At 50.5% G+C, this 27,764-nt stretch overlaps 1 protein-coding gene across 7 annotated transcripts in view; it reads right to left on the bottom strand.

The window, feature by feature from the left end:
* The window catches only part of FRMD5 (FERM domain containing 5), a 263,034-nt gene that overhangs the window by 3,552 nt on the left and 231,718 nt on the right, over positions 1-27,764 (bottom strand). For 2 of the 7 annotated variants that reach the window (XM_084774310.1, XM_084774312.1), the window contains exons 5-14: positions 26,652-26,749; positions 24,445-24,568; positions 20,403-20,490; positions 15,099-15,187; positions 9,948-10,011; positions 9,444-9,535; positions 7,479-7,553; positions 6,199-6,267; positions 5,337-5,443; positions 174-1,102 (exon numbers count right to left, since the gene is read on the bottom strand). In XM_084774310.1, coding sequence (XP_084630436.1) covers positions 519-1,102; positions 5,337-5,443; positions 6,199-6,267; positions 7,479-7,553; positions 9,444-9,535; positions 9,948-10,011; positions 15,099-15,187; positions 20,403-20,490; positions 24,445-24,568; positions 26,652-26,749 — 1,390 coding nt within the window. In that variant the 3' untranslated portion in view covers positions 174-518. Of the gene's footprint in view, positions 1-173; positions 1,103-5,336; positions 5,444-6,198; positions 6,268-7,478; positions 7,554-9,443; positions 9,536-9,947; positions 10,012-10,588; positions 10,676-15,098; positions 15,188-20,402; positions 20,491-24,444; positions 24,569-26,651; positions 26,750-27,764 lie in introns of those variants that run through there. The other 5 variants (XM_084774316.1, XM_084774314.1, XM_084774315.1 and 2 more) reach the window with 5 other exon arrangements.

The raw sequence follows: 27,764 nt of genomic DNA, 5'->3' as shown, positions 1-27,764 counted from the left end.
GGTTAAACCTTCTTTCTGTCCTGCGAGGAAACCAACACTCCTGCCTGTCCCTAGCCCTGGCCTGCCTGCTGGGCCTCCTGGAACCCACTGGCACCAGTGAGGAAGCCTCGGGGCGGCTCTGAGTCTTCAACTAGTGTCCCATCTACTAGGTGACACTACTGCAATAATCAATATAGTAAAATAAATTATTTTTATTTGGAGACTTTCAAAATAATACACATCTATGAAAAATTAAAATTTGAACCCAAAAAAATTATCCTGCATATCGAAGGATGAGGAACAGGTTGCTGAGCCTTTCTTGAAAGCCTCTGAAGAAATTGAGTCTTCCCAGTGTCTTTACCGGGCAGTAGCCTATTCCCCTGTCTTCCGGGAAACCACCCTCCTAGGCTGCAGTGCACTTTGAGTCATGAGAGGGCTTGGTGTGTGTGCCGATGGTTCCGAGATGGGTCCCATTGCTGGGAATAGGTAGCCGGGCTCCTTGGTCCACCTGGCTAGTTATTGGGAGGAGTCATGCCTTCTCAGGTGTCAATGAGCAGGCTCACCACTGAGCGGATTTTGCAGGCAAACCATCGCCTGAGGGGACAAAAGTATTGATAGTGGAATTGTTCAAACTCAGGGGTCTGGCGGATATCTCGGAAAAAAGCAATGTCAAGGTCAGACTCAGTGAGGATGATGAGGAGGAGGAGCAAAACAAAGAGGAGTCCCAAGGTCACAAGGAGCAAACGGAGGACACTTAAGACAAACTTATTCACCTGTTGTTGCTCCGGCCCGCCGCCGCCGTGCCCCTGGCACAGGGCCCTCAGCTCGCCGCCAAGGGCCTCCACCTCTGTCGCAGTTGGGGTGCTGGCCTCAGACTCCTTCTCCTCCTCGATGCTGCACGTGGCTCCATTGATCTGGCGGGAAAGCAGCATGAGCTCCAGGCTGTGCTCGGCTACGGGGGTGGGCAGCACGCTGTCCGCGGGGCTGTAGGCCTCGTCTGCAATCACAGCTACGCGGTCGTTGCTGTCTGCCCGGCTGCTTCTCACGTGAGGCAGGAAGGTGTCCCCATGGGAAGAGGACCGCACCGGTGTGGAATGGGCACTGTCTCGCAGGGACTCAAGGCCTGGAAGGGCAAAAGGCACAGGGGTAAGCTCTCTGGGTCACCGCATACTCTGCTGTCCAGGAGGGGCGTCCACTCGGTGTGTTAGGTGCCTCTGTGCTCCCCGTTATAGCGGTCGGCTCCATATTTAGACGTCGAGAACAGGACCAAAGCACCCAATGGACAGTTTTCAATGTTTAAAATTTGTATGTCTTTCAACAACTACATAAAGGTGGTGAGGGTGAGCCAGTTACAGGAGAGTCATACGGGAAAACTGGATGGAATCCAAGCCTGTGACAGTGCTGCCGGCGGAACAGGGAGGGTGCATTAAATCTGCAGCCTGTACCTGTCTTGGGTCTCAACCACCCAAGAAACTTGTGACGTAACTTGAAATCGAGAGTGCCTGTCCCTTGAACTTAAACTTTTTGTTGTTGTTGTGTGTTTTAGTTTTTTGTTTGTTGTTGGGTGTTTTTTTTTTTTTTTGGACAGGGTTTCTCTGTGTAGCCTTGCCTGTCCTGGACTCAATTTGTAGACCAGGCTGGCCTCGAACTCACAGAGATCCGCCTGCCTTTGCCTCCCGAGTGCTGGGACTAACTGCGTGCGCCACCACGCCCGGCTGAGCCTGAACTTTTGAGGCTTTGGTGTCTCTATAGTTCCCGATTTCTCCCTGGTGCCCCCTCTGGCACATGTGATAGGTGTGTGTTCTGCATCACTGATAAAATAGGATGCTTAAAGCCCTGGCCGTAGCATGATCCTGGCCTCTGCCCCACTTCCTTTCTGTGCCCTCAGCACAGGCACATGACATCTTCACATGGACATCTCTGACAGCCAGATCTAAAGTGTGACCAGCTTTGTTGCCAGCAGCCACTTCAGTGCAAATGTATCTTGGCTCGTGGCTCATGCCTGAGCTGGCTGGAGAAGGAGAGAGACAAGATACTATGACATCAAAGGACAGCCACGGTGTGTTATCTGGTCAGTGCCTCCAGTGAACAAGATTACGGGTAGGCACGCACTTCTAGTAGGATGCCTGAGTGTCACCACAGTTGCTCACCAAGCCTATTAATGTCCTGATCTCAACAGAAGACCTTGCCTGTAAGGTCATGCCATATCAGGCTAGTCTGAACAAGGAAACTCAGCCAGCACCTCTGCCCCATCTCTCCACCCTCTCTTCCTCCCTCCCTCCTTCCCTCTCTCCAGTTTAAAACTTTCTTATGGATTTTCTTTTTTGTTGTATATGGATTGTATCTTGTTCAAAATACATATGTAAATTATCCAGAAATATCACCATAAACTGTAGCGTTGATTATGGATTAGCATCCCTCTTTAAGCAATTGCCTGGATCTTAGATGGATGTCTTGTAAGTTAGCTGTAGAGTGGTAGGTTTTACTGTGGCATTTTCAAACCTTTTTGTCTCTCCTCCTCCCCTGTAGCCCCCGACTGCATATCCCCTTTCTGCACTTTCATAGCACGTCTGTTCTGTTCACTCAAAACAGTTCATTTGCTTTTTGGAGACACCATCTTTTGAAGCCCCGTTTGGCTTCAAAGTCACTGCGTAGTCAAAGATGACCTTGAACCCCCTACCCTCATGCAAATGCTGGAGCCTGTGTGTGCCACCACGCTTGGTTTATGCAGTGCTGGTGGTCAAGCTCAGCCTTACACGTGCTATCCAAGCATCCTACCAACGGAGCTACATCCCTAACCCCTTTCCACCCCCTCCGTCCCCTTTCTGGTCTCATGACCTATCCCCACACCCACATATGTAAAGATTAAGAGGCAGAATCTACAAGAGAGAAAATGTACAGTATTTAAGTCTGGGTTACCTCCCTTAATAATTTCCAGATATATCCATTTTCTGCAAATTTCATAATTTCAAAAAGTTCATCTGCATCTATAGGAATCACCATTCTCCCTGCCCTTCATCAGACCCATTAGCCTGGGGGGAGCCGTGGGGGGGGGGCTAAAGGGCACAGCAAGGCAGAGGTGTATTTACCTTGGAGGTGTGCTAGCTGACGTCTCTGTCCAGAGGTGGCTCCCAGAGGGCCAGGGGCAACAGTTAGAACCCTACCCTGAAGCCGGGGTCCCAGCCTCAGGATGCGGATGCGTAGGGGCCGAAGGCAGTGGTTAGTCAGCCGGAGCTGGACATGGATTCTCGTATGAATCTTAATTAGACTCTTTCCCATGGTGACCCAGGAAGGTAGCTCCTTCTTCAAGGGAAACCAGCCAGGCAGGGGAGGTACGGGGAGGAAACAGGCAGCCAGCTAGGGACAAAGAGTCTTCACCAGTCCCATGCCATGGCAGCCCCCTCCAGCAGTGCCTACCACCTGGATAGAGTGCTGGCTCTGCAGGACCTCATGTGCTGCTGAGCTGCACGGAGGGAGAAGCCTGGAGAGGGGAGGCCATCCTTATCAGGGGCCTGGACTCAGCCAGAAGTGCTTACATCCATAAAAAGCAACGCTTCCCAGCCTGCAGCTGGTTCCCTGAGGCCCCTGTACAGCCCAGCCTCAGAGGCAAGGGGAAAGGGCACCTACAGCTGTCCCAGAAGGCAGGCTGTGACATCATGGACAGGCTCCATCCAGGTCATGCATAGTGGACTGAGGTAGAGGTGGCTCCAGGGCGGTGTCTGTCCCTCTAACACTCCTGGCTGAGCCCCACATTCTGCCCCTCTGTGGACACCCTACATTCCGGTCCTGAGTGTCCTCTAGGCCTCCTCCATAGCAGGCACTAGGGCAAAACAAGCCATAGTCTTTGTTTTTAAAGTGCCCCTGCATGTGGGGATCTTGTACTTCCTTCAAACTGTAGTGCCATGCTAATTCTAACACCCCGGGCCCACCCCCACCCCTGATTTTAGAGAGAGCAAATGAAGCGTTTCTAGAAAAGTCAGGGTTTCTGTGACGTGCCCTCTAGGGAAGGCCATCAAGTGGAGAATGAACTGACTTCACACAGCCAAAAGCACGTTCCTTAGAGTTTCTGTTCCCTTCGAAGGCCCTGGTCACGTCCCTTATGGCTCCTTCCTGCAGTCAGTTGTGTTTGTTAGCAGCTGGTCCCTCCCCTCCACATCTGCAAAATGCCAGGGGAGAGGCTTCTCTTTAAAGTGCCTCATGTAGCTTGCACTCATGATCCCAGCATTTGGGGAGCTGAGGCAGGAGGATTGCCTGTGCTGTCAAGGCAGGCTTTCTTGCCATTCGCAGAACACAGGGAGGATGCTCCCTTTTACAAACGAAGCAGCCCTCTGCCTCACTGGTAGCCGCCTATCCAGGCTTCTCCTTAGAGTTGTGTGTCAGCCACAAGTGAATATTCAGGTGAGGTTCATGCATCATGTCCAGAGGCCCTCTCACAGAATGATGCTCCTCCTTACCTGAGCAGGTTTGTCTCTGAGATATGGTCTTGCTGTGTACTTTATGCTGGTCTTTAACTCAGGGTGATCCTCCTGCCTCAGCTTCCTGGATACTGGGATTATAAGCATGGGTCTTCATGATCCTCTTACCTCTCCCTCCCAAGTGCTGCAACCACCACCACATTCAAGTGTCACGCATTGCTGGGGGCTGCACCTTTGCGTGGGACCTTCTGCTTTCCCCCCAAGAGCTTGCTGCTGTCTCGAAAGCAAATAAGCTTCTTTTCAAGTCTCTGGTGCTTTGAGTGAGACTGTCCCCCCAGCCTTGGGTGTTTGGCCCCTTGAAGCCCGGTTGGTGGTGGTGCGGCTCAGGGGGTGTGGCCTTGCTGGAGGAGGTATGCCACTGGGTGTGGGATTTGAGATTATGGAGCTTCACCCCACTTGTAGTTTTCTCTCTGCTTTGTGCTTGTTTGAAGATGTGAGCTCTCAGCTTCCTGTTCCCTGTTGCCAAGCCTGCCACTTGCTGCAGTGCCTCCCTGCCAAGAGACCCACTTCTCCCTCGGGAACCGTAAGGCAAAATAATCGCCCCCCCCCCCCCATCTCTCTCTCTCTCTCTCTCTCTCTCTCTCTCTCTCTCTCTCTCTCTCTCTCTCTGTTTTGTTTTTCTAGACAGGGTTTCTCTGTGTGGACTTGGCTGTCCTGGAACTCACTCTGTAGACCAGGCTGGACTAAGAGATCCGCCTCCCTCTGAGTGCTGGGATTAAAGGCGTGCGCCACCACTGCCTGGCTCAAAATAAACCTTCCTATATGCATTGTCTTGGTCATGGTATTTTATCACAGCAACAGGAAGGAACTAATATAGTCCCTGAGGAGGAACATGGCCATGTCACAGTGACACCAGCATCATTTCCAAGAGCTCAGACTCACCTTCCATGATGGAGATGTGCACAGCTCTTCTCCGAGTCCTGGGGACGCTGCTCAGCCGTGGACCATGGGTTATGGAAGGACAGCTGCGGCTGGGAACCATGCCGGCTCTGTGAGGAAATGGCAAGAGAACCATGTCACCAGTGCCCAGACAGGGCTGGCTAAAGCATTTCTCTTGACCCTTGGCCCGATTCCTCACTCAGTCTCCCTCACTTCCTTTCCCTTTCTGTCATTTGGCAAAAAGTGCCATGATCTTGCGGGGCAGACAGGGACTGTCAGGGACTAGAGCCCCAGGGTGGCTCCTGAAATGTGTCTGAAAATGGCACTGGCAGTTTCGACGAGGCTGCTCAGGGGAGGCTGTGATGAGGGGCAGGTAACTTCCTATTCCCAGAAGTACAGGCTGATGGGCAAAGCCCACCCCTCTTGGCCAGTCTGTATGAGTCTGTCAGGGTCGGGAGAGGCACGCTTCTAGAAGCGTATGATTTATGGAGGCACGTGACGTGGCTCGTGAGCTGATTTGAGGCCTTCTGTAATGGAAAACCATTCCAGATCAGCTAAGTGTCATCATCACTTTGCCACCGCCTTCCTGTCTGAGTAACGTCAAGGCCGGGGAGGGCCCAGCAGAACTGCGTGAGGCGCCCTAAGCCCTGCTGCGCTGTCTGTGGAGACACGAGGTCTTCCCGTGTTGTCATGGGTTGTATGTCGGGTCCTCTGTCCCAGCGGACACAGCTTCCTTCCCTGTCTACCTGCCGCCTCCTTTTCTGGTATCTGAGCAGAAGTTTCCCAGGGCTTGGCTTGCTAGGTCATCTTTTGAGCATCTGGGATGTGCGTTGGAACTGGCGGAGGAGGCGTGCCGGGCGCGCACCTGTGTATCTCTGGCGGCTCCCGTTTGATCTTGGCACTTGATTCCATGACCTCTTTTGCAACCCGGCCGCTGTTAAGTGGTAAAATAAAAACAAACGGTAAGAAAGTCAGCCCAAGATCTCAGGTATTCTGGCTGAATGAAGAAAAGGCCTGTGGCCTACCCGTTCCCCAAAGCTTCAGACACTGCGAAGGCTTTCTTGCTCGGCACACTACGACGGCTTAGCTAAGCTCTTCATCAGTGGAGTTTTGGGGATCCTCCTCCCCCTCCCCCCCCTTTTTTTTTCTTAGACAGGGTCACATTATGTAGTCTTGACTGTCCTAGAGGTCACTATGTAGAGCAGGCTGGCCACAAACTCACAGAGATCTGTCTGCCTCTGCTGGGATTAAAGACTTGTTTCTGTGAATCACACAGAGAGAGGGGGACACAGAGTGGCTCTTGCTTTGCTGCTGTTACTGTGATGGCTAACTCCTGGATTATGCTGGCATTAGCGATGGCAGGTCTGTGAAGAGAGGTCTCCCAGTCATGAAATTAAAAAGCCTTAGATCAATCTATTCTACCCTCCCACCCAGGCTCTGAGCTATTAGACATCTTAGGTTATGTTTTAAGTTTTAATTACTGTGCTTAAAAAAAATCTATTTAAAAAAAAGGTCTCTTTAACCTGTAAGCCCCACTTGGTCAAGGACAGATAGCTCCCTACAATGCTGGGGCTGGCCAGAGAAGGGAACAGCCACCCACCTGTTTTGACTTCTGTAAACAAGCTTGGTTGCTCCAACTGCACAGGATGTGCTTGATCACACACAGATGGGAGGTAAGTAGGCAGGAAGTATGTTAGGATGTGTGCTTGCTCCTGATTGGATGAAGGCAGAAGTATGTATGGTCCTGATTGGATGAAGGCAGGGTGTATGTAGTGTTATAAGCCCCAGTCTAATGTAACTTGGCACCACACTCTGGGAATTCTGGGTACGGGCCTGGCCAGAGTCCATTGTCCTGGTCAGTAGTTAATAATGCTTGCTTTAAATTTGGCTAAAAAATTGTCGTAGTGGCCTTATTCTCGCTTGGTGGGATAAACACTATGAGGGAAGAAGAGACCTACAGACAGACAGACAGACAGCTAGCTAGGGAGGATGAGAAGAAAAGGCCCAGGAAGGATTAGGAGGAAACCTCAGGCCCTGCCGAGAGCTCTGGTTTCTCTGCTCTCAGAGGACAAGGCACACAGAGAGTGTTCTCTAGAGAAGGGTCTGGAAAGAAGTCTGGAATGGCTACTTACAGTCACTATTTACCTGTATCGGAACCGGCTCCCTTTAAAGAATAAGTTGCTGCTGGACACGGTGCGGACTTGGCTTGACTTCTCCAGCCTGTGGCAAAGCAAAGTTAAACGTGACACACGGCCCAAACCACCTCCCGGGCTAGTGGATGATGGGCAGGTAGTGCTTTCTGCAAAGGACACCTGAAACTTCCTTTCCGGTTCAAGGAAAAGGCTTTCATAGTTTGCTGGAGTGCTGCCCACTGACACATGGGTTTGGAAATAAGTATTTGTTGCCAAGACATAGATTCAGGGAGGGGGAGGGGAGACAGGGCAGCAGTTGCGTTCTTCTGTATGAGCAGGGTTGGCAGAGAGAACGGAGATGCTCCCGAACTCCCAGGGCATGCTTTTCCCCTCTCTGGTGGGGAGACCCAGGGAACCCCATCCTTCCTGGCCTGCTCCTAAGCTCCACCAGCAGGATTTTGCCTCTCAAATTTGCTTCTCTGTAGGTACATGTGGCTGACCAAACCTGGGACTTTTCCTCACAGATGAAGGGAAGGACAGTAGCCAAAGAAAACCGTCTCCTTGGCTTCCTCAGCAGCAGAGAGATTGAAGCTTGCTAAAGTCTCTCCCGAGTGTCCCCTTCATCGGGAAGCCCACACAGGGTGCTATGCACGCTGCCCCTTTCAGTTCCCCCTGGTGCTGGTATCAAGTACACAGCGAGCATTGAAAGACTGAGAATGCCTTCCCAGGACATAGCTCTGGGGCCCTGGCAGCTGGGAGGAGATCAGTTGTTCTGGCTGGAGTCAGCTCTCTGAGGAGAGCTTATCACAGCATTTGGTGACAGCAAGGGTCACCTTAACTGGAGTCTGTCACACTGCTTGGCACTGTTGTAATAATTTCTTTTTTTTTTTTTTTTTAATTTTATATGCCTTGGTGTTTTGCCTGCATGTATGTCTGCATGGGGGTGTCAGATCTTGAAGTTTACAGACAGTTGTGAGCTGCCATATGGTTGCTGGGAATTGAACCTCTGTCCTTTGAAAGAGTAGTCAGTGCTCTTAACTGCTAAGCCGTCTCTCCAGCCCCATAATTTCTTCTTAACACAGGGTCTCATGTAGCCCAGGCTATCCTGTGACTTAGTTTGTAGCTGAGGATGACCCTTTAACTGATTCTTAAGCCTCCAGCTCTCGAGGGCTGGGGTTATAGGCATTTGTTGCCTTGCCTTGTTTATACAATGCAGAGTACTGAAGCCAGGGCCTCATGCTTGCAAAGCAAGTGGAACATCCCAGCTCGGAACATCTATTAAAACATAAATCATAATCTTTCGGTTTTAAGCACCACCAAGGGTTTTGGTGAAGTGCTTCCTTGGCATCACTCAGCCTCTCTCTGGTCCATTTCTTTGCACACTTTTACATCTTACAGCCACCCTCTTAATCAGAGAAAAGTGGATGCAGGCATTCCCCAGACACCCCCAAACCCTCTGGCAAGCAAAGTCACCTCAGGTTCAAACCTCACTTCCCAGGAGCAGGCCAAATGCCCACCATGTCCAGCTCCCCTACCCTAGGCTCCTGGTACTCGGCCTTGAGCTACCCACCAGGTTCTCCCCAAAGCTTGAGCTCTGAGGTCAGGATGCTTTTCTGGGTTGTATGGGGTCTTTTTTATTTATTTATTTTGAGACCGGGTTTCTCTGTGTAGCCTTGACTGTCCTGGACTTGCTTTGTAGACCAGGCTGTCCTTGAACTCACAGAGAGCTGCTTGCCTCTGCCTCCTGGAATGCTGGGATTACAGGTGTATGCCACCACATCCAGCTGTGTGAGGTCTTTCATGGAACTCTAGCCTTCTAGGCCTTCCAGGGCACCACAGAGGCAGTGATTCAAGTTAAGGCACCACTTGGGCCTTCCTACTGCACACCAGATTGACTGAGCTGGTTTCCTGTTTCTCAAGGCTGCCTGCCCTGCCTGTACTCTAGAGGCAGCTCTGTGGTCCCCATGTGTCCACTCACTTGTAGAAGGCTTGGTTCTCAATCCCACATTTCCAGAGGTGCTTGCAGGCTTCTGGAGTTGGAGCAAAATATGTGAGAATAATTTTTTTCTCCTGTTAAAAAAAAAAATTCCATAGAGAAACAGCTGAAATGGGTGGGGAAGGCCAGGTGCCTGCATCCTGTGCTGTTGGAGGCTCTCTAGCAGTTGGCTGGCTATAGAGGGGTCCACATCAACGCGCTACCTCACACCTGGCAAACCTAGGAGCCCAGGTGAGAAGCAGGACGCCCACCTGGCATTCCCTGTGGGAGACAGAACCACGCTTCCCGGGGTCCAGCCTCTCTGGAGTGGATCCTCCGGGTGCCACCGGCACAGCCAGGCCTTCCCACCCCTGTGTACCTCCACCTTAACCTTAGCCCAGGAGGCAGATGCCCTCCTCTGTGTGGACTCCTTACTCTGGGCTCCAGCCATGAGGGACCATCACAATGCCCCCAGCCCTCCCTGAAAAGTGGGAAGGCAGCACTCACCTCTTTCTGACTTACGTATAAATAGAAAGTCTTTCCTTCAAATTTCAGCTTGGTCACCTCATTCCTAGAAGCACAAAGAGAGTGCCTGTCACCCGCATGTAGGCTGCGTGGCGTCCACAGCAGTGTGGCAGATGCACAGCCCACTCGACTGGAAGGGGCTCCAGGCACAGACACAATTTTAGCCAAATTTAGCACTGAGAACAAGACAGCAGCGCAGTGGCCTTAGAGAACAGTCAGGGGGACAGTTCAACCCCAGTTTCCCAGTCAATCACACTGTAATATCAGGGTGATAGGAGGATTTCGGGCTCATCAACAGTGGCTGGAGAAGGGAAACATTTGCATGGGAAGTGAGTTCGGGGAGAGTGGGATCATTTCCGGATTTGATTCATAGCACATTATCTGAGGGGACTGTCGAGTGTAAGATGCCACAGGTAGCTGATGAGGCCAAAGTGGAAGATAACAGTAAGTAATGGAATACAATGCATCCAGGTTCTGAGGGGGTGGAGTCGCTCAGGTGACTGTGCCACTGGATGGAAAATGCAGTTTAATGCAGACAGATGTCAAACAGTCTCAGGATAGGGTGGGGCAACATACCGAAAAGAGAGAACAGATTACATGGAACAGTCATGCAGCGTACTGACCGGGAAAGGGGCTTAGGGGTTATTGTAGAAAAATCCTTGAAGCCACCAGCCCAGTGAATGGCTGCAGTAAAAGAGGCAAACAGGATACTGGGGTACGTCACCCGTGGGACAGACACAAATCAGAAGAAGTGACATGGTTACTGTACATGGCACAGCCTACACCTCACCTCCATAGACTGCTTCCAGCCTTGGTTATGGTCACCAAGTGGGAGAATACTCGGGACTTATTTGGGCGTCCCTGAGAGCCACAGGACCAGGCCCCCCCATCAGCTGCTCCTGTGTGCCCAACTTGGAGGCTGAGCCTGCAGTTTTTATTTTTCTGCCTGAGACCCCTCAGTATGCTGACAGGTTGTAAAAAGGCAGCAGTCATAACCAGGTACCTGGTTTATGGCTGGACAACATGGGGCAGATAGATGTGACTTGTTCCTTCTGAGAAATCATGGCTGGGTCAGAGTGACACTTTACAACCTCCCACTATAGCTTTGACCTAGTGCAAGTCTCTGTGTCAACCCCCCTCTGTCATTTTTTTTTTTTTGAGACAGGGTTTCTTTGTGTAGCCTTGGCTGTCCTGGACTCAATTTGTAGACCAGGCTGTCCTCCAACTCACAGTGATCCGCCAGCCTCTGCCTCCCGAGTGCTGGGATTAAAGGCGTGTGCTACCACGCCCAGCCCCTCTGTCACTTTTGACCAACCAACCATCAACCTTACACTCACGTAGAACACAATAAACAACTTCCAACAAATGTGGTAGATAGTTTATGTTGTTATTGTCATTTGTTTTTGCTTTTTTGAGACAGGGCCTCAATGTGTAGCCATGGTTGTCCTGGAACTCACAATGTAGGCCAGGCTGGCCTTGACATGTAGGTGATGCTCCTGCCTCTGCCTACTGAGAGCGGAGATTACAGGTGTGCGCCATCACGCCTGTCCTGCGAGTTCACTTTTCCTGTTGAACGTGAGGTTGGGTTTACCTCTGTGATTCTGAAGTGAAGACGGGAGGAGACTTTCCAGGAAGAGAGGGGACATGGGAGAAGGAAAAATGGGGGAGGCAGGGATAACTCGGGGACCGAGAGTGTCCGTTATAGGGATGACCTGGTTTCTAGACATGAGACAAACACTCTGGTGAGGATGGAACCCTTTCAAGGAACACCAAGTAGCCCAGATACAAGACACAGGCAGCAGATGACCTACATAAGGAGGGCCGCGGCCCAGTCCTGCTCACAGCCTACAAGATGTCAAACCCTCACATCGTCACACAGGAAGTACCAGGGCGGGAGCCTAGGGTCACAGGTGTGTTGGATACTCAGTGATACCAACTGCCTTGTGATGGGGCCCAGTGCCACATGTCTGGAATAGTTTGCCATCCCCCACAAGAGCACCCTGGAGTAGGAAGGTGGGCGGCGTCTGCATGTCAGCTGAGTAGGGGAAGAGATGACGACAGCATCCTAAGAAGAAGGCTCATGAGAAAACAGCTCTACTTACATCACACTTCAGTCTTCTAGAGAAGGGGACAGGGGCAAGGGAAGGACCAGGCTTCCTTAACCTCGTTCTCCAGGCCCAAGGGAAGCCCTGTAGCCAACCTACTTGTCAGAAGAACTAGCTAGCGTAGACGTGGCAGGCTGAGGCCCAGCACGGATCTGAACTCTCAGAGGGCTCAAACTCCCGTGTCCTTTCATATGTCCATCCTAGCCTTGGATTTTTAGATTTGTGTGGTTAATATGGAAAGGGCCTGTATAGGCCAGCAAGCCAGAAAGGGCCCGTAATAGAGGGCCAGGGAAGAAAGCTTTAGAGAGAGTGGTGGGTGGTAGACCATGTATGGAGAGGGAGGGAGGGAGGGAAGGAGAGAATATTCTGGGAGGTAGAGTGGGGAGAGGGGTGGGGGATGCAGAGGGAGGAGGGGACGGGAGGGTGAGTTAACTAAAACTAAGCACGTATGAAAAAACCTTATGGAACACTACTACTTTGTAAACAAACTTAAAAATATACTTTTTTTTTTTAAAAGAGCTTGAACAGAGGTCATTGTATGGGTAGCCACTTCTTTCTCCAAAGACATGAGTCAATAAATGAAAATCTCAGTGCCAGTGTGGGATAGCTCCCTACTAGTTATTGGTTAGGAAGCCCACCACCACCACCAGAAACCCCAAACACCACAAGCTATTGTCAATGCTCTTGGTTGCCCATAATAACCATATGGTAAGGCCCTGTCATTGAAGATACAGCACACTTTGGTTGTAGGACATACAGAAGTCAACCTGGAAACTTGCTTCCGGGTAGCTTTCATAGTGTCAGAAGGTGGAAGAGTGACCAATGGACTTACCCAGTGATGGCAGCCAAGATGTGCCCACGAGTGCCCAGTGCTGCATGACTCTTGTTAGGGCATTGCTCCACAGGGATGCATGCCTGATGCTGTAAGACTATTCAAAAGGCCATGGCTGCTGAGGCCATAGGTTCTGCTACTGCTGTTCTGCTGAACAAACATGCTGCCCGGCTGTTTTTAAAGTATTTGTTTAGACCCCTAGGCCCCTTAGGCCTTAGGTCAGTGCTCAGTCTTGGTCAGTGAAGCTACCTTCCCCCCCCCCCCCTTTGAGACAGGGTTTCTCTGTGTAGCCTTGGCTGTCCTGGAGTCACTTTGTAGACCAGGCTGGCCTCGAACTCACAGCGATCTGCCTGCCTCTGCCTCCTGAGTGCTGGGACTAAAGGCGTGCGCCACCACTGCCCGGCTTAGTGAAGCGGCATTTTGTACTGAGCAGTAGTCAATGTAGAAACTCAGAGTGCAGAGAGTAAGCGGCTTTTGAGTACTAGGTTTAAGTGAAGTATCTTCATCAACCTCTGTAAGGCTCGGTGCACATCATGGAAGAAGAGGTGGGAAGTATGTACGGGCCAGTGGATGGGCTGAGTGCTGTGAATTGCTGTTTTGTAGACATGGCGTGGTGACTGCACTCTGAATGCACAGCACAAAAGCTTCGCAAGATCAAACCAGTTAATAATTTCTGCACAGATGAGGGAGGGGCCTACGAGGATTCAACATTACCTGATGACCTCCTGCCATTGATGGCTGCTCTGTGGGTATGCATGTGTGTGCGTATGCATGTGTGCGTGTGTACATGCATGTGTGTGTATGTGTGTGGGGGGGTCATTTTTCTTTGGGGTGCAGGTGGCTACTGGTAGGTGGCACGTACAGGAAACAATAATTGGTCTCTGGTGCTGCTGTTGAGATGGCTCAATGAGAAATGAAGGCAAGCTTGATGACCTGAGTTCAATTCCAGGGCCCACATGGTGGAGGAAGAGAGCAAACTGTCCTCTGACATGTGTGCTATGGTATGTGTGGACACTACATACAAAATACATAAATGTAATAAATTTTCTTAGTCATGTGGTGGTGGCATGTGCCTTTAATCCCAGGATTGAGGAGGCAGAGGCAGGTGGATCTCTGTATTCAAAGCAGCCTGCTCTACAGAGTGAGTTCCAGGACAGCCAGGGTTATACAGAGAAACCCTGTCTCAAAAAACCAGATTTAAAAAAAAAAATCTGGCCATGGTGGCACACACCTTTAATCCCAGCAGTTGGGAGGCCGAGGCAGGTGGATTTCTTTGAGTTTGAAGCCTGCCCTGGTCTACATAGTAAGTTCCAGGACAGCCAGGGTTATGTAGAGAAATGCTGTCTCAACAAGAATAAAAAAGCCACAAACAAACAAATGAAAAAACAGAACAAAAACAAACGAAAAATAGGACATGAAAGAGGAGGGGCATGTGTTGGGGGGGCCTCTGGGGAGTGGCAGGAGGGTTTGGGGTGCACATGATCGAGATACATTGTATAAATGTACAGGACTGTCAAAGAATACAAATGTTTTTAAGGAAAAAAATTGTAGGCACCCAATTATGCAGAGTATCTTGGTGAGACTGACAGATGCTTGTATGGATGAGGCAGCAAATAGGTCCCAAGACAGCCAAATGTCAATCAACACACATTGTGCCCAGCCACAAACAAAACAAGGAGGGTGCAGGGGAGAGGGAAGGGAGAAGGTGAGGTTGCAGACTGAGTGCCCACAGAGCGGCTATTGAGGAGGTGTTTTCCATGTCAGAGGGGACATTTAATTGTCTATGAGCCCCTCCCTTGTTAGAAGAGTTAAGTAAGGGCACTGGGGTATGTATTGAAATGACCCTGAAAGGCCTTAACTATGCTGGCTGTGGCCCTCAGCGAGTGACGGACCCGAACACTTAGTTCACATTGGGTCTCCCTTCCCTCACATTGACTCCAGATGCAGCTACCCTTGAGATCAAATCCCAGTGTTCTCTCTGTCTGCAGAGGTTGTTGGCTCTCAGGGACACCCTCTGAGAGAACAGGATCCCTCGCAAAAGAACACTACCCTGGTCAGTTCATTTTTCAACTCAAGGCTTCGGAGAAGGCTGCAAACCACGACCGCCCACCACAGACAAAGGACATGGGTACCACAGCCCCTGCCTAGTCAGGGATGCTCGAGGGACCTGCTCTGGAGATGAAGACAGACACTCACCATTTAATGAAGTGGACTCTCTTGTTTCCTTGAAGAACAACAAACCCGAAAGGAGTGAAGGCCAGGAACGCAGCATTTCCTGACACATCCTGTAATAGAGAAAGACTTCTCACTGGGCCATAGAGGTGGTTAGGGAGCACAGAGAAAGGGTGGAAACCACATTGTTCTAAGTCTGTGGTAGTGGCAAAAAGCTTCCATTCCAGCAGCCAGGAGGTGGAGGCAGGAAGGTCAGAGTCTCAAGGTCAGTCGTCAGCTACATAGTTCAAGGCCAGCCTAGGCTGCCTGAGAAGCCAGTCTCAAAAACTACAGGCAGACACCCCTGCTGTTCATAGGAGAAGCGGGGTAACCGCCTTTTAGTAGGATTTAGGAGGATATGCAGGGCATTTAAGAGCACAAGGCCATGGCTCGAGGCCCAGTCCTGCACCTTGCCAGATGCGCCTCGGTGCGGTGACAGCTGTAGGATGGGGGTGGTGATGACCCCAGCCTCAATACGCTGTTACAAACAGCCAGAGAGAATGTCTTGTGTATTGCTGGTGAGATTTCAAAATGGTATAGTCACCTTGGGGTATAGTTGGGAAGTTTCTCCAAGTTCTTGAACACAAGAGTTACCACATGAGCCAACAATTCCACTTTTAGGCGGTGCAATGGAATATCACTCAGCAAAAAAGAGGGAGGAGGTACTCATATGTACATGACTGAACCTTTATGGGGATCTTAACAACATTCTACAGTCAGATGGTGATGCTGACTGTGAATGTACTAAAAACAAAATCCCTGGAACGCACACTTAAAGGGGTGAATTTTATGATGGGTGAAGTGTGTAAAGGATTACCAGTCAGGCCTGTAACCCTGACTTCTCCCAGGGCCGAGGCAGGAAGAGCCTAGATGACAGGTCTGCCTAGCGACACAGTCTGTGTAACTTAGTAGAAGGTAAAGAAGAGGGTGGTGGTGGTGCACGCCTTTAATCCCAGCACTCGGGAGGCAGAGGCAGGCGGATCACTGCGAATTTGAGGCCAGCCTGGTCTACAAAGCGAGTCTAAAACAGTCAAGGATACATAGAGAAATCCTGTCTTGGAGGGGGGGAGCAGAAGAAGAGGGCTGGGGATGCAATTCAGTGGCTGAGCACTTGCCTAGCATGTGCAAAGCCCTGGGTTCAATCCCGGGCACTGCCAAAACAAAGCAAATCTGGGAACGAAGGCAGGCTATCATTATCTCGGTCTCTAATACCATGGGATTAATACCACACCGAAACTTAGATGAAGACACCAGAAGCAGCAGCAACCAGCCCAGTGGAACCACAGGCCACCAGTCCGCCTGTCAGCACCCTGCTGAGCTAGCAGGGCCTGGTACTCTCAAGTGCAGGACTTCACGTGGAAGGGGCTAATGGAAGGTACCGCCGCCTCCTTTGGAACAAGACACTGGGCGAGGATCTGCTTTCAGGATACACAAGTGGTGATGGAGATGGCTAGAAAAGTGCCATCGAGTGGTTCTGGTTTCTCTCATTGCAGAGTTTGCCACCCTAGGGGCACAGACATTTGGCCTGACTGGTCTTAGAGACGGTGGATCCTCGGCAGGGCCCAGTAATCCTTGCCTCAAAGAAAATGCATTTTCCTAAAAGCTGCTTCATGGAGTCAGGCTTCCAAATGTAAGCATCTGGGCCCAGGTATAGACTGTGTGTGTTTTCCAAACTCTTTGGATTAATATTATCACCACCACTCCTCAGGGCTGTGGCTATAAGCACAGTGTCATGTAACCCAAAGGCCTGGTAAAGTGACTGCTGCCAGGAGGCAGCAGGTCTAACATGGCTGACGGCATAAACACGGGTCAAGGCAAGTAGCGTTTGTGGGGGGAATGTCTGAGGCGGGGGGTGGGGGGGCAGCCAATCTCAGATAGAGGGTGGGCGCTGGGGAGCTTTCTGTCCCGGGGCAGGGTGGACCTACAGAGATGCAAGGGGGGATCTGCCACCGTGTTTGCACTTGTGTAGAGCAGGCTATAGGAAGGTTTAGCATATATGGTGTAAGACAGTGATGTGGGTCAGAGGGGACACTGGCTGATGGCGGGGGAGGTCCATATTTCCAGGGATGAGAGAAGGCTTGACTAGGCAGAGGTACAAAGGGTTTCTCATAACGCCTCCTGAGACAGGGAAAGGCCTGGAAGGAGGAACAGCCAGAGCAGTGGTTCCCAACCTTCCTAAGGCTGCGACTGTTTAGCACAGGTCCTCATGCTGTGTGCTCCCCAACCATAAAAGTATTTTCGTTGCTACTTCATAACTGTAATTTTGCTAGTTATATAATGTAACGTAATATACTCATGAGTAAATGTGAATTACTCATCTTCAGGGCTTGCCACCCTTGCACAGATATCTGTGTCTTATCTTAAGCGACCCTTTATGAAAGGGTCACGCTAAAGAGGTCGTGGCCCACAAGTTGAAAACCTCTGTGCTAGACGGATGGGAGGATCAGGCCTGGAGAAAGAAAGCAGAGAGTTTGTAATGGAGAAGCAGTGAGGAGACCCGGTGGCTGGAGAGCCTCTGCTGCCTCCGCACTTGCTAGTAACATCAGCAACCAGCCGGAAAGGCACCCTGTGTCTGTTAGGCCCAGGTCTGGCTGCTCTGCACGGCTGTAGCCAAGTCCCTTAAATTCTCCACATTTTAGTTAGGGCTGTGACCTCAGCAGTTCTGCATGGAGGGCAACCATGTACACTAAGGGTTGTGTCCACATGAACATAGCTGCTGCGGCTGGGGAACGTCAGACAAAACCCTGACATTCGACTTTCTTTTCTTCGATGCCGGCACTGAAGGTTTTCTAGTTAGGAAATGGGTGCGGAAGCTAGACCAAAAAGCAGGTCTTGGAGCAGGAAGATCTTAAAGTGAGCAGAGTGGAAGGGGTTGGAGACTGAGACACAGTAGATGAGGCCCAGTAAACAGCATCCCTCTGGTCACAGCAGATGTGGGTGGGGCCTGTCAGGCCGTATGGTCCAGACATCCTCAGGCAGCCTCCTAAGTGTTCTAGGACCAGACCAGGACACTGGCAGAAAACACGCATCAGCATGCACAGGACCAATGCTAGTTTCTTAATCAGTCCAGGAGCACAGAGCCTAGGCGAAACATTCTGCTCTCATTTAATTATCAAAACGATCCCTCTTCTGTCCTCCCTGGGGCTGCGTGCCCCAGATTCCCTGGGCCCAGTAATTGCCTCCCTGTTAATAGAAATCATCAGTATTTATTACACCGAATGTGCCAGCTTATTTCAGCTCTCCTTGTAGCAACATTAAGGGGAGCGCCTGGTAGCGCATCGCTGAAGTGAGGCTGCTTAGTGATAAGAGTGAGGGCGTCTGGATTGCTGTCTGCCTCCGAGGACTGAGGAAATGTGGCCAGGCCCTAACAAAAGGACCCGAGGGTCGTGTGTGGCGTCTACAGTGGGGCCCTGACATAGCCCAGGTGAGCAGGAGGCTCAGGTCTGGGGATGTGGGATAAAAGTCCAATGAGGTAGCTGTTCCTTCTCTTCCCCCACAGCGCCTCAGGCCTCTCTCCTGTACAGTGCACAACAATGAAAGTGATCTGAGTTCAAATGTCTGTTCTGCTGCTGTGGGCCTTGTGAACGCTGGCTTTCTAGTACGTCAACTTTGTTAGCTACAAAACGGGGAGAAGAGCGTCCACCCTGAGACTGGCTGAAGAGCCGGTGCAAGTTAACATATGAAAGGACCCACCACCTCCGAATGGGACAAGGACCAGGCGTGTCCTGTCCTCCCTCCACTCTAGGAGTTGAAAAACCATGGCAGGTGGGATTGGGCCACACAGAGAACAGAGACTGGCTCCTTCTCATGGCCCTTTCAACCTCTCAGTGCCCATGAGGGACAAACTTGTCAAAGCTGAGGCTGAGCAATAAGTCCATGGTTCTGGAGTGCACATCAGTTTAGGCCAGACACCAGCCTAGCTGTCAAGTGCCCATAGCACATGTGTGTGTGTGTGTGTGTGTGTGTGTGTGTGTGTGTGTGTGTGTGTGTAGGCAGAACAATGTATACATAATAATAAATAAATCTTTTTTTAAAAATTGCCTCACCATGGCTTTGCCCTTGTGCCCTTTAGTTTTCATTCTGTTTCTTTTTAAAAAATATTTTGAAATGTATTACTATTTATCTATAAGTGTGTACATACAAACAAGCAATTGTACAGTGTTTTGCTTGCATGTACACCTGCAGACCAGAAGAGGGCATCAGATCATATTATAGATGGTTATGAGCGACCATGTGGTTGCTGGGAATTGAACTCAGGACTTCCGGAGGAGCAGTCAGTGGCACTTAACCTCTGAGCCATCTCTCCAGCCCCTTCATTCTGTTTCTTATATGTTGGATTGTACCCCCTCCCTGCAAATTCAGATGTTGAAGTCCTGGTCCCAAATACTAGGAATGTGATCTTCTTTGGGGCTAGGGTCTTTAGGGATTAAAGTTAAGCTGGGGCTATGAGATGGAGCCCAAGGCCAGTCTAACCAGTGCCCTTTTAGAAGGAGAAATTTAGACACAGACTCAGGGGAGGGGAGACCATGGAAAGACCCAAGATGACGGAGATGGCTGTCATCAAGCCGAGATGGCTGGGACAGAACACAGTGTCCCTTCAGCTATGAGGAAGATGACCCTGATCTTGTTGATACTGCAGCCTTTCCAGGAATGGAAAGGTTACAAAAACAAGGCGAGGCAGGCAGTGACCAGTATGCTAAAACACAGAGGCGTGAGCTGTACTGGGAGGAAGTGGCCGGAGCCAGGCTGTGGGTCTCGCTGCTCTCTGGGATGAGCTTACCAATTGGCATCATTGATACGCCAGGAACGCGCGAGTTTCCCAGGCACCGTGTCCCCGGTTGGTTCCTGCTTCACCCTCACAGGCACATAACGGAATCAAAGGTGACTCCATTACAGTCCCATGTTGTGACTGGTGCCACTATAGTCAATGAGACCCACTCTTGGAAAGAAACTAGATTATGGGTCAGTAAAGGGTGGACAGCTGCTGAAACGACTGCTGATTGGTCCCTGTGGGGAGCTCTCCCCATGTCCCCTCCATTGATTTCCACCAAATTACCCACAGCTGCCCAGGCAGGGCACGGGGTTTAGATTTGTTATTTAGATTGCCTTTGCTTGGGCTCCTCTGACAGTGATGTGACAGCATTGACTCCAGGGGAGGTTTCAGCATGGCACCGATGCCGATACAGGCAGAGGCGCTCCTGTGCAGCGAAGGGTCTGTGGGTACAAGTGCTCTGTGCCTCGCTACAGGAGGCACAGTCAGTGAAGTCCCTCACGGCAGGGGAGTCTTACCTTACACGGGTGAGGGTCCACTCCGTAGGTCTCTAACGTCTGTGCCTTTCTTAGGAAATTCAGCTCGGATGTTGCTGGTGTTTGACCACTGGAAGGAAAAGGAGAGGGTCTCAGGGCTCCTGTCCCAGTGGCTCCCCAGGGGTGACCTCCCTGCTAGGAAAGTGATCAGCTGGGCAGGCTGGGCTCTCCTCGGCTAGAGCAGCTGCAGCACCCTGGAAACGCAGCCAGCGTGCTTATTACATACAGTTGAATGGGGATGTGGAGGCATTACATACAGCTGGACGGAGGAGGCAGGTTTAGCTGACCTTGCTAGGAGCAGTCTCTGTAGGGGAGCCACCTTCAGGCTCTAACTACCTGGGGGAAGAAAGCTACGGTGGACACTTTCTGCACACACTGTCAACATTTTCACTTGACCCTGAGGAAGGTTTTACTGTCTCTCTCAGCCTCACCTTGGGTGGGAGGAGGCATTAAAAAAAAAAAAGACTCAGATAGAGTAGGCTACACACTTCCACTTAGTCCACAGGGTGTTCTGCTTGGTTGTAGAACTTTAGAGACTTTAGAGTGAGGGCTGGAGAGATGGCTCGGCAGTTAGGAGCATGGGTGCTCTTGCAGAAGACCTGGGTTTGATTCCTAGCATCCACATGGTAGCTCCAAATCTTCAGTAACGTCAGTCCCAGGGGATCTAGTGCCATCTTCTAGCCCCAGAGTGAGCTGCACACACATAAACACACACACACACACACACACACACACACACACACACACACACACACCCCACACATACATGCAGGCAAAACATCCATATGCACAAATAAAACTTTGGGGTCAGGCTTAGCAGCGAGTGCTTTTACATACTGAGCCATCTCACTGGCCAGATGTTATGGGAAATTTGCAATGTCCTTGGCTGGCCTGGAACTCACTATAAAAAGGCTGGTCTTGAACTTAGAGAGATCTGCCTACCTCTCCCTCCCAAGTGCTGCAATTAAAGACATTTGCCAGAGTAGGGCGTGGTGGTGCACACCTGTAATCCCAGCACTCAGGGTGGCAGAGGCAGGCGGGTCTCTGTGAGTTCAAGGCCAGCCTGGTCTACAAATGGAATCCAAGACAGCCAAGGCTACAGAGAGAAACCCTGTCTCAAAATAGCCCCCTAAAGGCATTTGCCACCACCCAGATGATGTGATTTTAAACAGAAGTCAGAAATAATGATCGTTTGGTATTTCACAGTCCTGTGGAAGCAGGGAAGACACAGCTGTAGGCTGGCTACCGGCACAGCTTTCTTGTCTGTGAGCTGACCTGGACCAACATACAAAGGGCTCAGTATGCCCCACTCAGCCCTGTCTATTGGCCAAAAGAGCTGACAGGAGAAGCTGTAGGAGACGCGCCACACCTCTATACCCCACAGCTCTCCACACACAGGGTGATACTAGAGGTAGAATCAAGCCGGCCCCAGCTGTCTGAAGAGGCCTTGGCACAGCTCTCTTCCTGCCTGCCTCCTGGAACCACCACAGGGTCAGTGGTGGCACTGGCTCTGAGCTCCTCTGCACACAAAGTCCTGGGAAAAGCAGACGGTGAGGTGGGGAAGGGAGCCTGTGAGGTCATCAGCTCTGTTGGCTGGCGGGCAGGAACAAAAATCGCTCACTTCTAAATTTATCAGTTGCCTAAAGTCATACGGCAGAGCAGGAAGCAAGCCCACCCAAGCGAGAAGCAGGTCAGGCTCCCTTGGGTGTTCCCCCCCCCCAACCCCCGAAGTGGCTGCTGTCCCTTGGCGCTGTAACGTGCCAGCCTCTGTGCCACTTCTGGAAAGTAGATCAAGAAACAAGTGCACAGCCTGAGCCCACGGGAGCTGTCGGAAGTCGCGGAAAGACAACTCCGGCATTTTCACACTATAAAAATGAGGCAGGACCCATGTCTGTGGGTACCGGGGTGAAGGTGGACCCCTACATCTACCAGCAAACCTGAGATGCAAGGAGGTGTTTGGAAAATGTGTGGCAGGCATACGGTAGCAACTGCCTTTTTGGAATGTCTTTATTCCATGTTGGAGGTCTCTGCCCCTGGGAATCCATTAATTTCTGGAGTTGGCTCAGATCTCCAGGTTCCTCACAGTAGGCATCATTCCCCTGTCTTGGACTAACTTTCTTCAGAAATGTCCCCGCTACCCTGTCGCCAGTTGTACCCTCTGGGGCAGCCAGCCCACATCCTTTATGGGAACCCACAAGCAGGCCTGTGCTATACCAATCTTTACCACAAGGGGTCACCATTTACCTGACAGTGAAGGGGGCCGACCCTGGGCTCTGCACTGAGAAGGTTGGAAAAACCCAAGATTGCACTCTGACAGGAGCCTGTCTGGTCACACCAGACACGGACAGTCTGTTTGCAAACGGCAAGGAGGCTTTAGATTATAAAACTTTTTAGTGAAGATAAAAGTTTTGGGGGCAAGGTCATGGTGTGGCAGGCTCAGTTTAAGTTTAGAAGTGCCCAGGCCCAGTCTAGCCAGTCCTGCCTCAGAACCCAAAATGCAGGAAATCTGATTAAGATCACAGGGCAGTGGTAGCACACACCTTTAATCCCAGCACTTGGGAGCAGAGGCAGGTGGATCCCTGTGAGTTGCAGGCCAGCCTGATCCACAAAGTTGAGTCCAGGTCAACCAAGGCTACACAGAGAAACCCTGTCTTGGAAAAAAAAAAAAAGATTTTGTAATGAGTGGTGCATGCCTTTAATTCCAATACTCAGGGAGGCCGAGGCAGGTGGATCACTGAGTTTGAGGCCAGCCTGGTCTACAGGATGGCCAAGGCTACACAGGGAAACACTGTCTCGAAAAACAGACAAACAAACAGAAGAATTTGAATGAATATACTCCCACTCTTAACCACTGCCCTGTTTCCAATTCTCCCTTAGACACATAAGATTTGTTAGGCTTATTTCCTCCCAGAATACTCCTTTGTGGATGATTCAGGTTGTGACTATAATTTGTGGCTTTCATCTTTATTTTGCTTCTTTTTAAAGTGTCTTAAAAGAAGAACAAAACCCTCAAGGCAACCTATGGTTTTGTCTAGTTAATAGACGCAAATAAAGAAAGGTAAAAATAAACAATTTTTTTTTGAGACAGGGTTTCTCTGTGTAACCTTGGCTGTCCTGAACTCGCTTTGTAGTCCAGGCTGGCCTCGAACTCACAGCGATCCACCTGCCTCTGCCTCCCGAGTGCTGGGATTAAAGGCCTGCATCACCATGCCTGGCTTTAAACACAATTCTTATTTTAAGTGTAGTTTAAATTTAACCTGTCTTTTCTCTGTTGGTTAATACATTTTTTTTGATTATTGCTTAACTGTCTTAATGCATCCAAAGTCCTAAAAGTAAAATGAAATTGTAATATATTAAAATGGTGACCCAGCCTCTCTTTAGTTTATAGTATTCCAGTGTACACCCCTGCCCTGCAGATAGTTTCTCTGTCTGGGAAATGGTATTCTAGCATGATACATGACGTAGAGTCCAGACACTCTACTGTTGATTTTTAAAAAAATTACTCTGCAGAAAAAGCCTATTTCACGTGGGTGAAAGGCTAAGTTAGTGAGGCCTATGGTTCTGCATAATCTGGGCAGGCTAAGCCAGGCTGAGGGAGGCAAGGCTCTGTGGGCATCAGCCATCACATCTCTGGTGCAGAAGTCTCAGGGGTACTGAAGCCATAGTCTCTAAAGGAAAGCCCTAGATGCACATGAGCTGGGCCCCAGGCAGTTTATTCGCCATCCAAATACCAACCAGGCCTGACCCTGCTTAGCTTCTGAGGTGAGACAAGATAGGGCACAGTCAGCATGGTGCGGCTGTAGACTGCAGTGTCATGCTTACGCCAAGCCTAAACTGCCGTTGGTAAGGAGTTTAGCCTCTCCGGGTGTAGGCTGTGCTGTCAGTGTGTGCCTGAAACCAGGACATCCCAGGGTCACCAGTGCTGAGAGCATTGCACTGTATTAACAAGCAGCCTCTGAGAGCAGAGGACTTGTTCCAGAGCTGTGTGCTCAGTGGCTACAGGCCCCAAGACAGTGTCACATACCTGAGTTCTGTCTTGTGAATCTCTGCAATCTTCTTTTCCAGTTTCTCTGAGTGTTTTGGGAAAAATTGGAACTTGGAGCTGTAGCCTTCAGGGTGCTTTCCCGGGTCATAATCCCCAATCTCCGCTTTTCAAAGGCAGGAAAAAGAAAACAAGATAAATACATAGCTCAGAGGCCAGAGGCACCAGGCAGTCCCTGAGCCAGCCAGAGGGCAGGCCCATAGGGAGGGGAAGTGTGCTTTCCCTCCCCTGCTGTCCCCTCTGGGTTAACATTCAAGTCAAAGCAGAAAGACAGTATGGCTGACCTGGTGCTCTGAGGCCACAGGTAAATTTTCAATAAAAGAGCAGAAGCCGGTAGTTTGGTCCTCAGTCATTCATCTGCACAGGAAGGCTTGGGAGCCATGCCTTGCTTATCAGCAGAAAATGGTGAGCTTGCTCAGGAGGACGGGACCTCCCGGGCCCCAGGTTAGATACCTAAATCCCATCCTGGAGATTTTAACAGGCATGGGAGGAGCTGCTGAGTGAGTCTCAACCCTCAGTCCACATGGTGGGCTCAGCAGGCAGGTGCCTGGCCCTTCTAAGAGGCCTGCCGCTGGGAAGATAGCTCTAACCCACTGACCAAGTGCAGGAGTGCCAGCTTCGAAGGCTGATTTCCCAACGCTGTGCCCAGTCCCATGCCAGGAAGTTCATCTCTAAGGCTGGGAGGTCTCTGAGAGCTCACGTGGTGGACACTGTCTTTTGTCCTCCTGGTCAGGAGGCAGCTTTCTCCACATAAGGTTCCCCCACCTGAAGGGCAGCTCAGAAAAGGAAAGAGGAGCTTCCAGCAGCTTCCTGGCTGTTCCCCTTCCTTCTCTCGGAGAGCCACATACACACACTTCAGCAGAGGCAGAGTGAATACTGGGAGGGAAACAAAGCCCCTGGCACAGCTCAACAGTGTTCTGGCCTTACATTTTCCACTGCAACCATGGCAACTTCCAAGTTACCCCAGAGTGTGGCAGTGGTAGATGTCTGTAGCCCCAAATACTAGACAGTCTGAGGCAGGAGGATCATTTGAGCCCAGGCATGCAAGTCCAGCCCGAACAACAGTGAGAGTATATTTCAAAAGCAAAACAAAACAAAACATAAAACAAACAAAAACCCAGCCAAACTCCAAATTCCTTAGAGATTGCTTTCCCTGAAGTATGGGTGACCTTGAGATCATTTACTTTGATTTTACTTGAAAATCTTCAAGGGGAAAATATTGATGCTGGCTACCAAATGCTTTTTGAAAAAAAAATTGATATAATTATCAGGGTAGACCTGAGGAAAAGACTTTGTTTAAAAAAAAAAAAAGTTCAACATTGCAACCAGAGCAGGCCTGGCTTCTTCTTTAAAAAAGAAAGGGCAGTGAGGGTTGGGGGTGCAGGTGGCGGTGGGGGGGGTGCTCTGGATGCCTCAGGATGCATGAGCACCTGCCAGGTTCCCCATCTGGCCAGTGCCCCACGGCCTCACTCCCTCCTCGTCCCACAGCTGACATTTCTCCTGCCAGCTCACTGCAGGTTCTCCTTCCGTTGCTCTTGAGAGCTCCCTGATTCACAATCAAGGGTTCATGTTTTTAATGGAAATTTCATGGCTTTTAGGTCCAAAAACAACCTGGTAGTTAATGATAGTTTTGGGCTGGAGGACTAAGAAGATTCTGAGGAGTGGTACTTTAAGTGCCCTCAGCATTCCCTGAGAGAAGGGCATGACAGACTCCTCACATTTCCCACAGCCAGCCTGGGAATCAGCAGCAAGACCCTCGACCCTTCAGGCCGTCCGAGTCAGAATCAGGAAGTGGCTTCTCACTTGAGAATTCCTGCCATACCGAGCATCCTCAGCTTGGGAGGTCTGCAAAATGGGTACCAGAATCCCATCGTGCCTTGTGCCTTGGAGAGTTGCATGAGGGGGTGGGAACAAGCAATTCTGATTGCTCCCCAGCAACGCGGAAACATTAGCATGCAAGGAAAGGGACAAGCCTGCCAAGGTCAAGATGACCCCCGGGGCTAGCTGTGAGGCCTTGGCTGCCTGCAGGAGGGGGTCTGTCTCTAGACTATGCGGACAAAATCCTTTAACTTGGACTCTGCTTCAGGTTAGACACCGTTTTGGTCTACAAAGTCATCATCTGTGGCAAATGAAATAATGCAATCAGGACTGAGCATGAGAAGCAAATTTATCCTGTCCAAAGTCATTACCTTGAAGGATATAGGCCGCTAGCAAGGCGGCATCCGATGTTTTACAGAGGAGACGGCCATGGTAGAGATCCCTTTTGATCTGCAGGAAGACCAAGTACCTGCAGAGAAAATGGAGAACAAACTAGAAAGGATTACTTTAAAGACATAAATATATAATATAAGCCTATCAAGAAGATCCTTGCCAGGGCATTTTTCCTACATTGCAATTTTTTTTTCATGCCATAGAACAAATACGTTTCCCATTTCCTTGCAGGCCCCCTCAGGTACTTCACTCTGAACTGTTAATTGTTTAGATTAGAACCACCTGTCAGTTTCCTCTATGGCTATACGTAGACATTATCACTTCCTGGTTAAGGATACCCCCTTCCTGCCTCCACCACTTCCAAAGTGCTGGGATCTAGAGGGACCCAGCTCCTGTTGGTCTGATACAAACAAGGAGAACTGTGCCATCAGCGATGGAGAAACGGGGCCTACTTTGGCCTCTGGGGTAGAATGGTAGGTGGAGGAAGAGATCAAGGGAAGAGGCCAGCCTGCGCTTGTAGCCGACTCTGGGCCCCTCCAGATTATTGGCAGAGGGCCAGTCAGATCTCTCCAAATCCAAATCAAAAGTGAGAAGTGGAGGTGGGCGTGGTGGCGCACGCCTTTAATCCCAGAACTCCAGAGGCAGAGGCAGGCAGATGCCTGTGAGTTTGAGGCCATCCTGGTTTACAAAGCGAGTCTGGGACAGCCAAGGCTACACAGAGAAACCCCGTCTCAAAAGACAAACACAAAAAAGAAGTGAGAAGTGGGGGGCTGGAGAGATGGCTTGCTGGTGAAAGCATCAGTAGCTCACACAGAGGACCTGAGTTTGGTACCCAGCATCCATGTTCGGTAGCTCACAACCCACTGGGTAAGGCTAGTTCTAGGGTATCTGAAACCCTGACACACTCTTCTGGATACTGCAGGTACTTTGCTTGCATGAACACACACACACACATACACACACACACACACACACACACACACACACACTGAAATAAAGCAATTAATTAAAAAATGTGAGCAGTGGCACTGATGTAGGAACATAACAGGAGCCTGTGGTGAACATTCCTTAAGACACACAATGTGCATGTG

This window comes from Acomys minous, assembly GCF_964271855.1.
Source record: "Acomys minous genome assembly, chromosome: 3".
Lineage (NCBI taxonomy): Eukaryota > Metazoa > Chordata > Mammalia > Rodentia > Muridae > Acomys > Acomys minous.
This window is presented reverse-complemented; position numbering and strand designations above follow the sequence as displayed.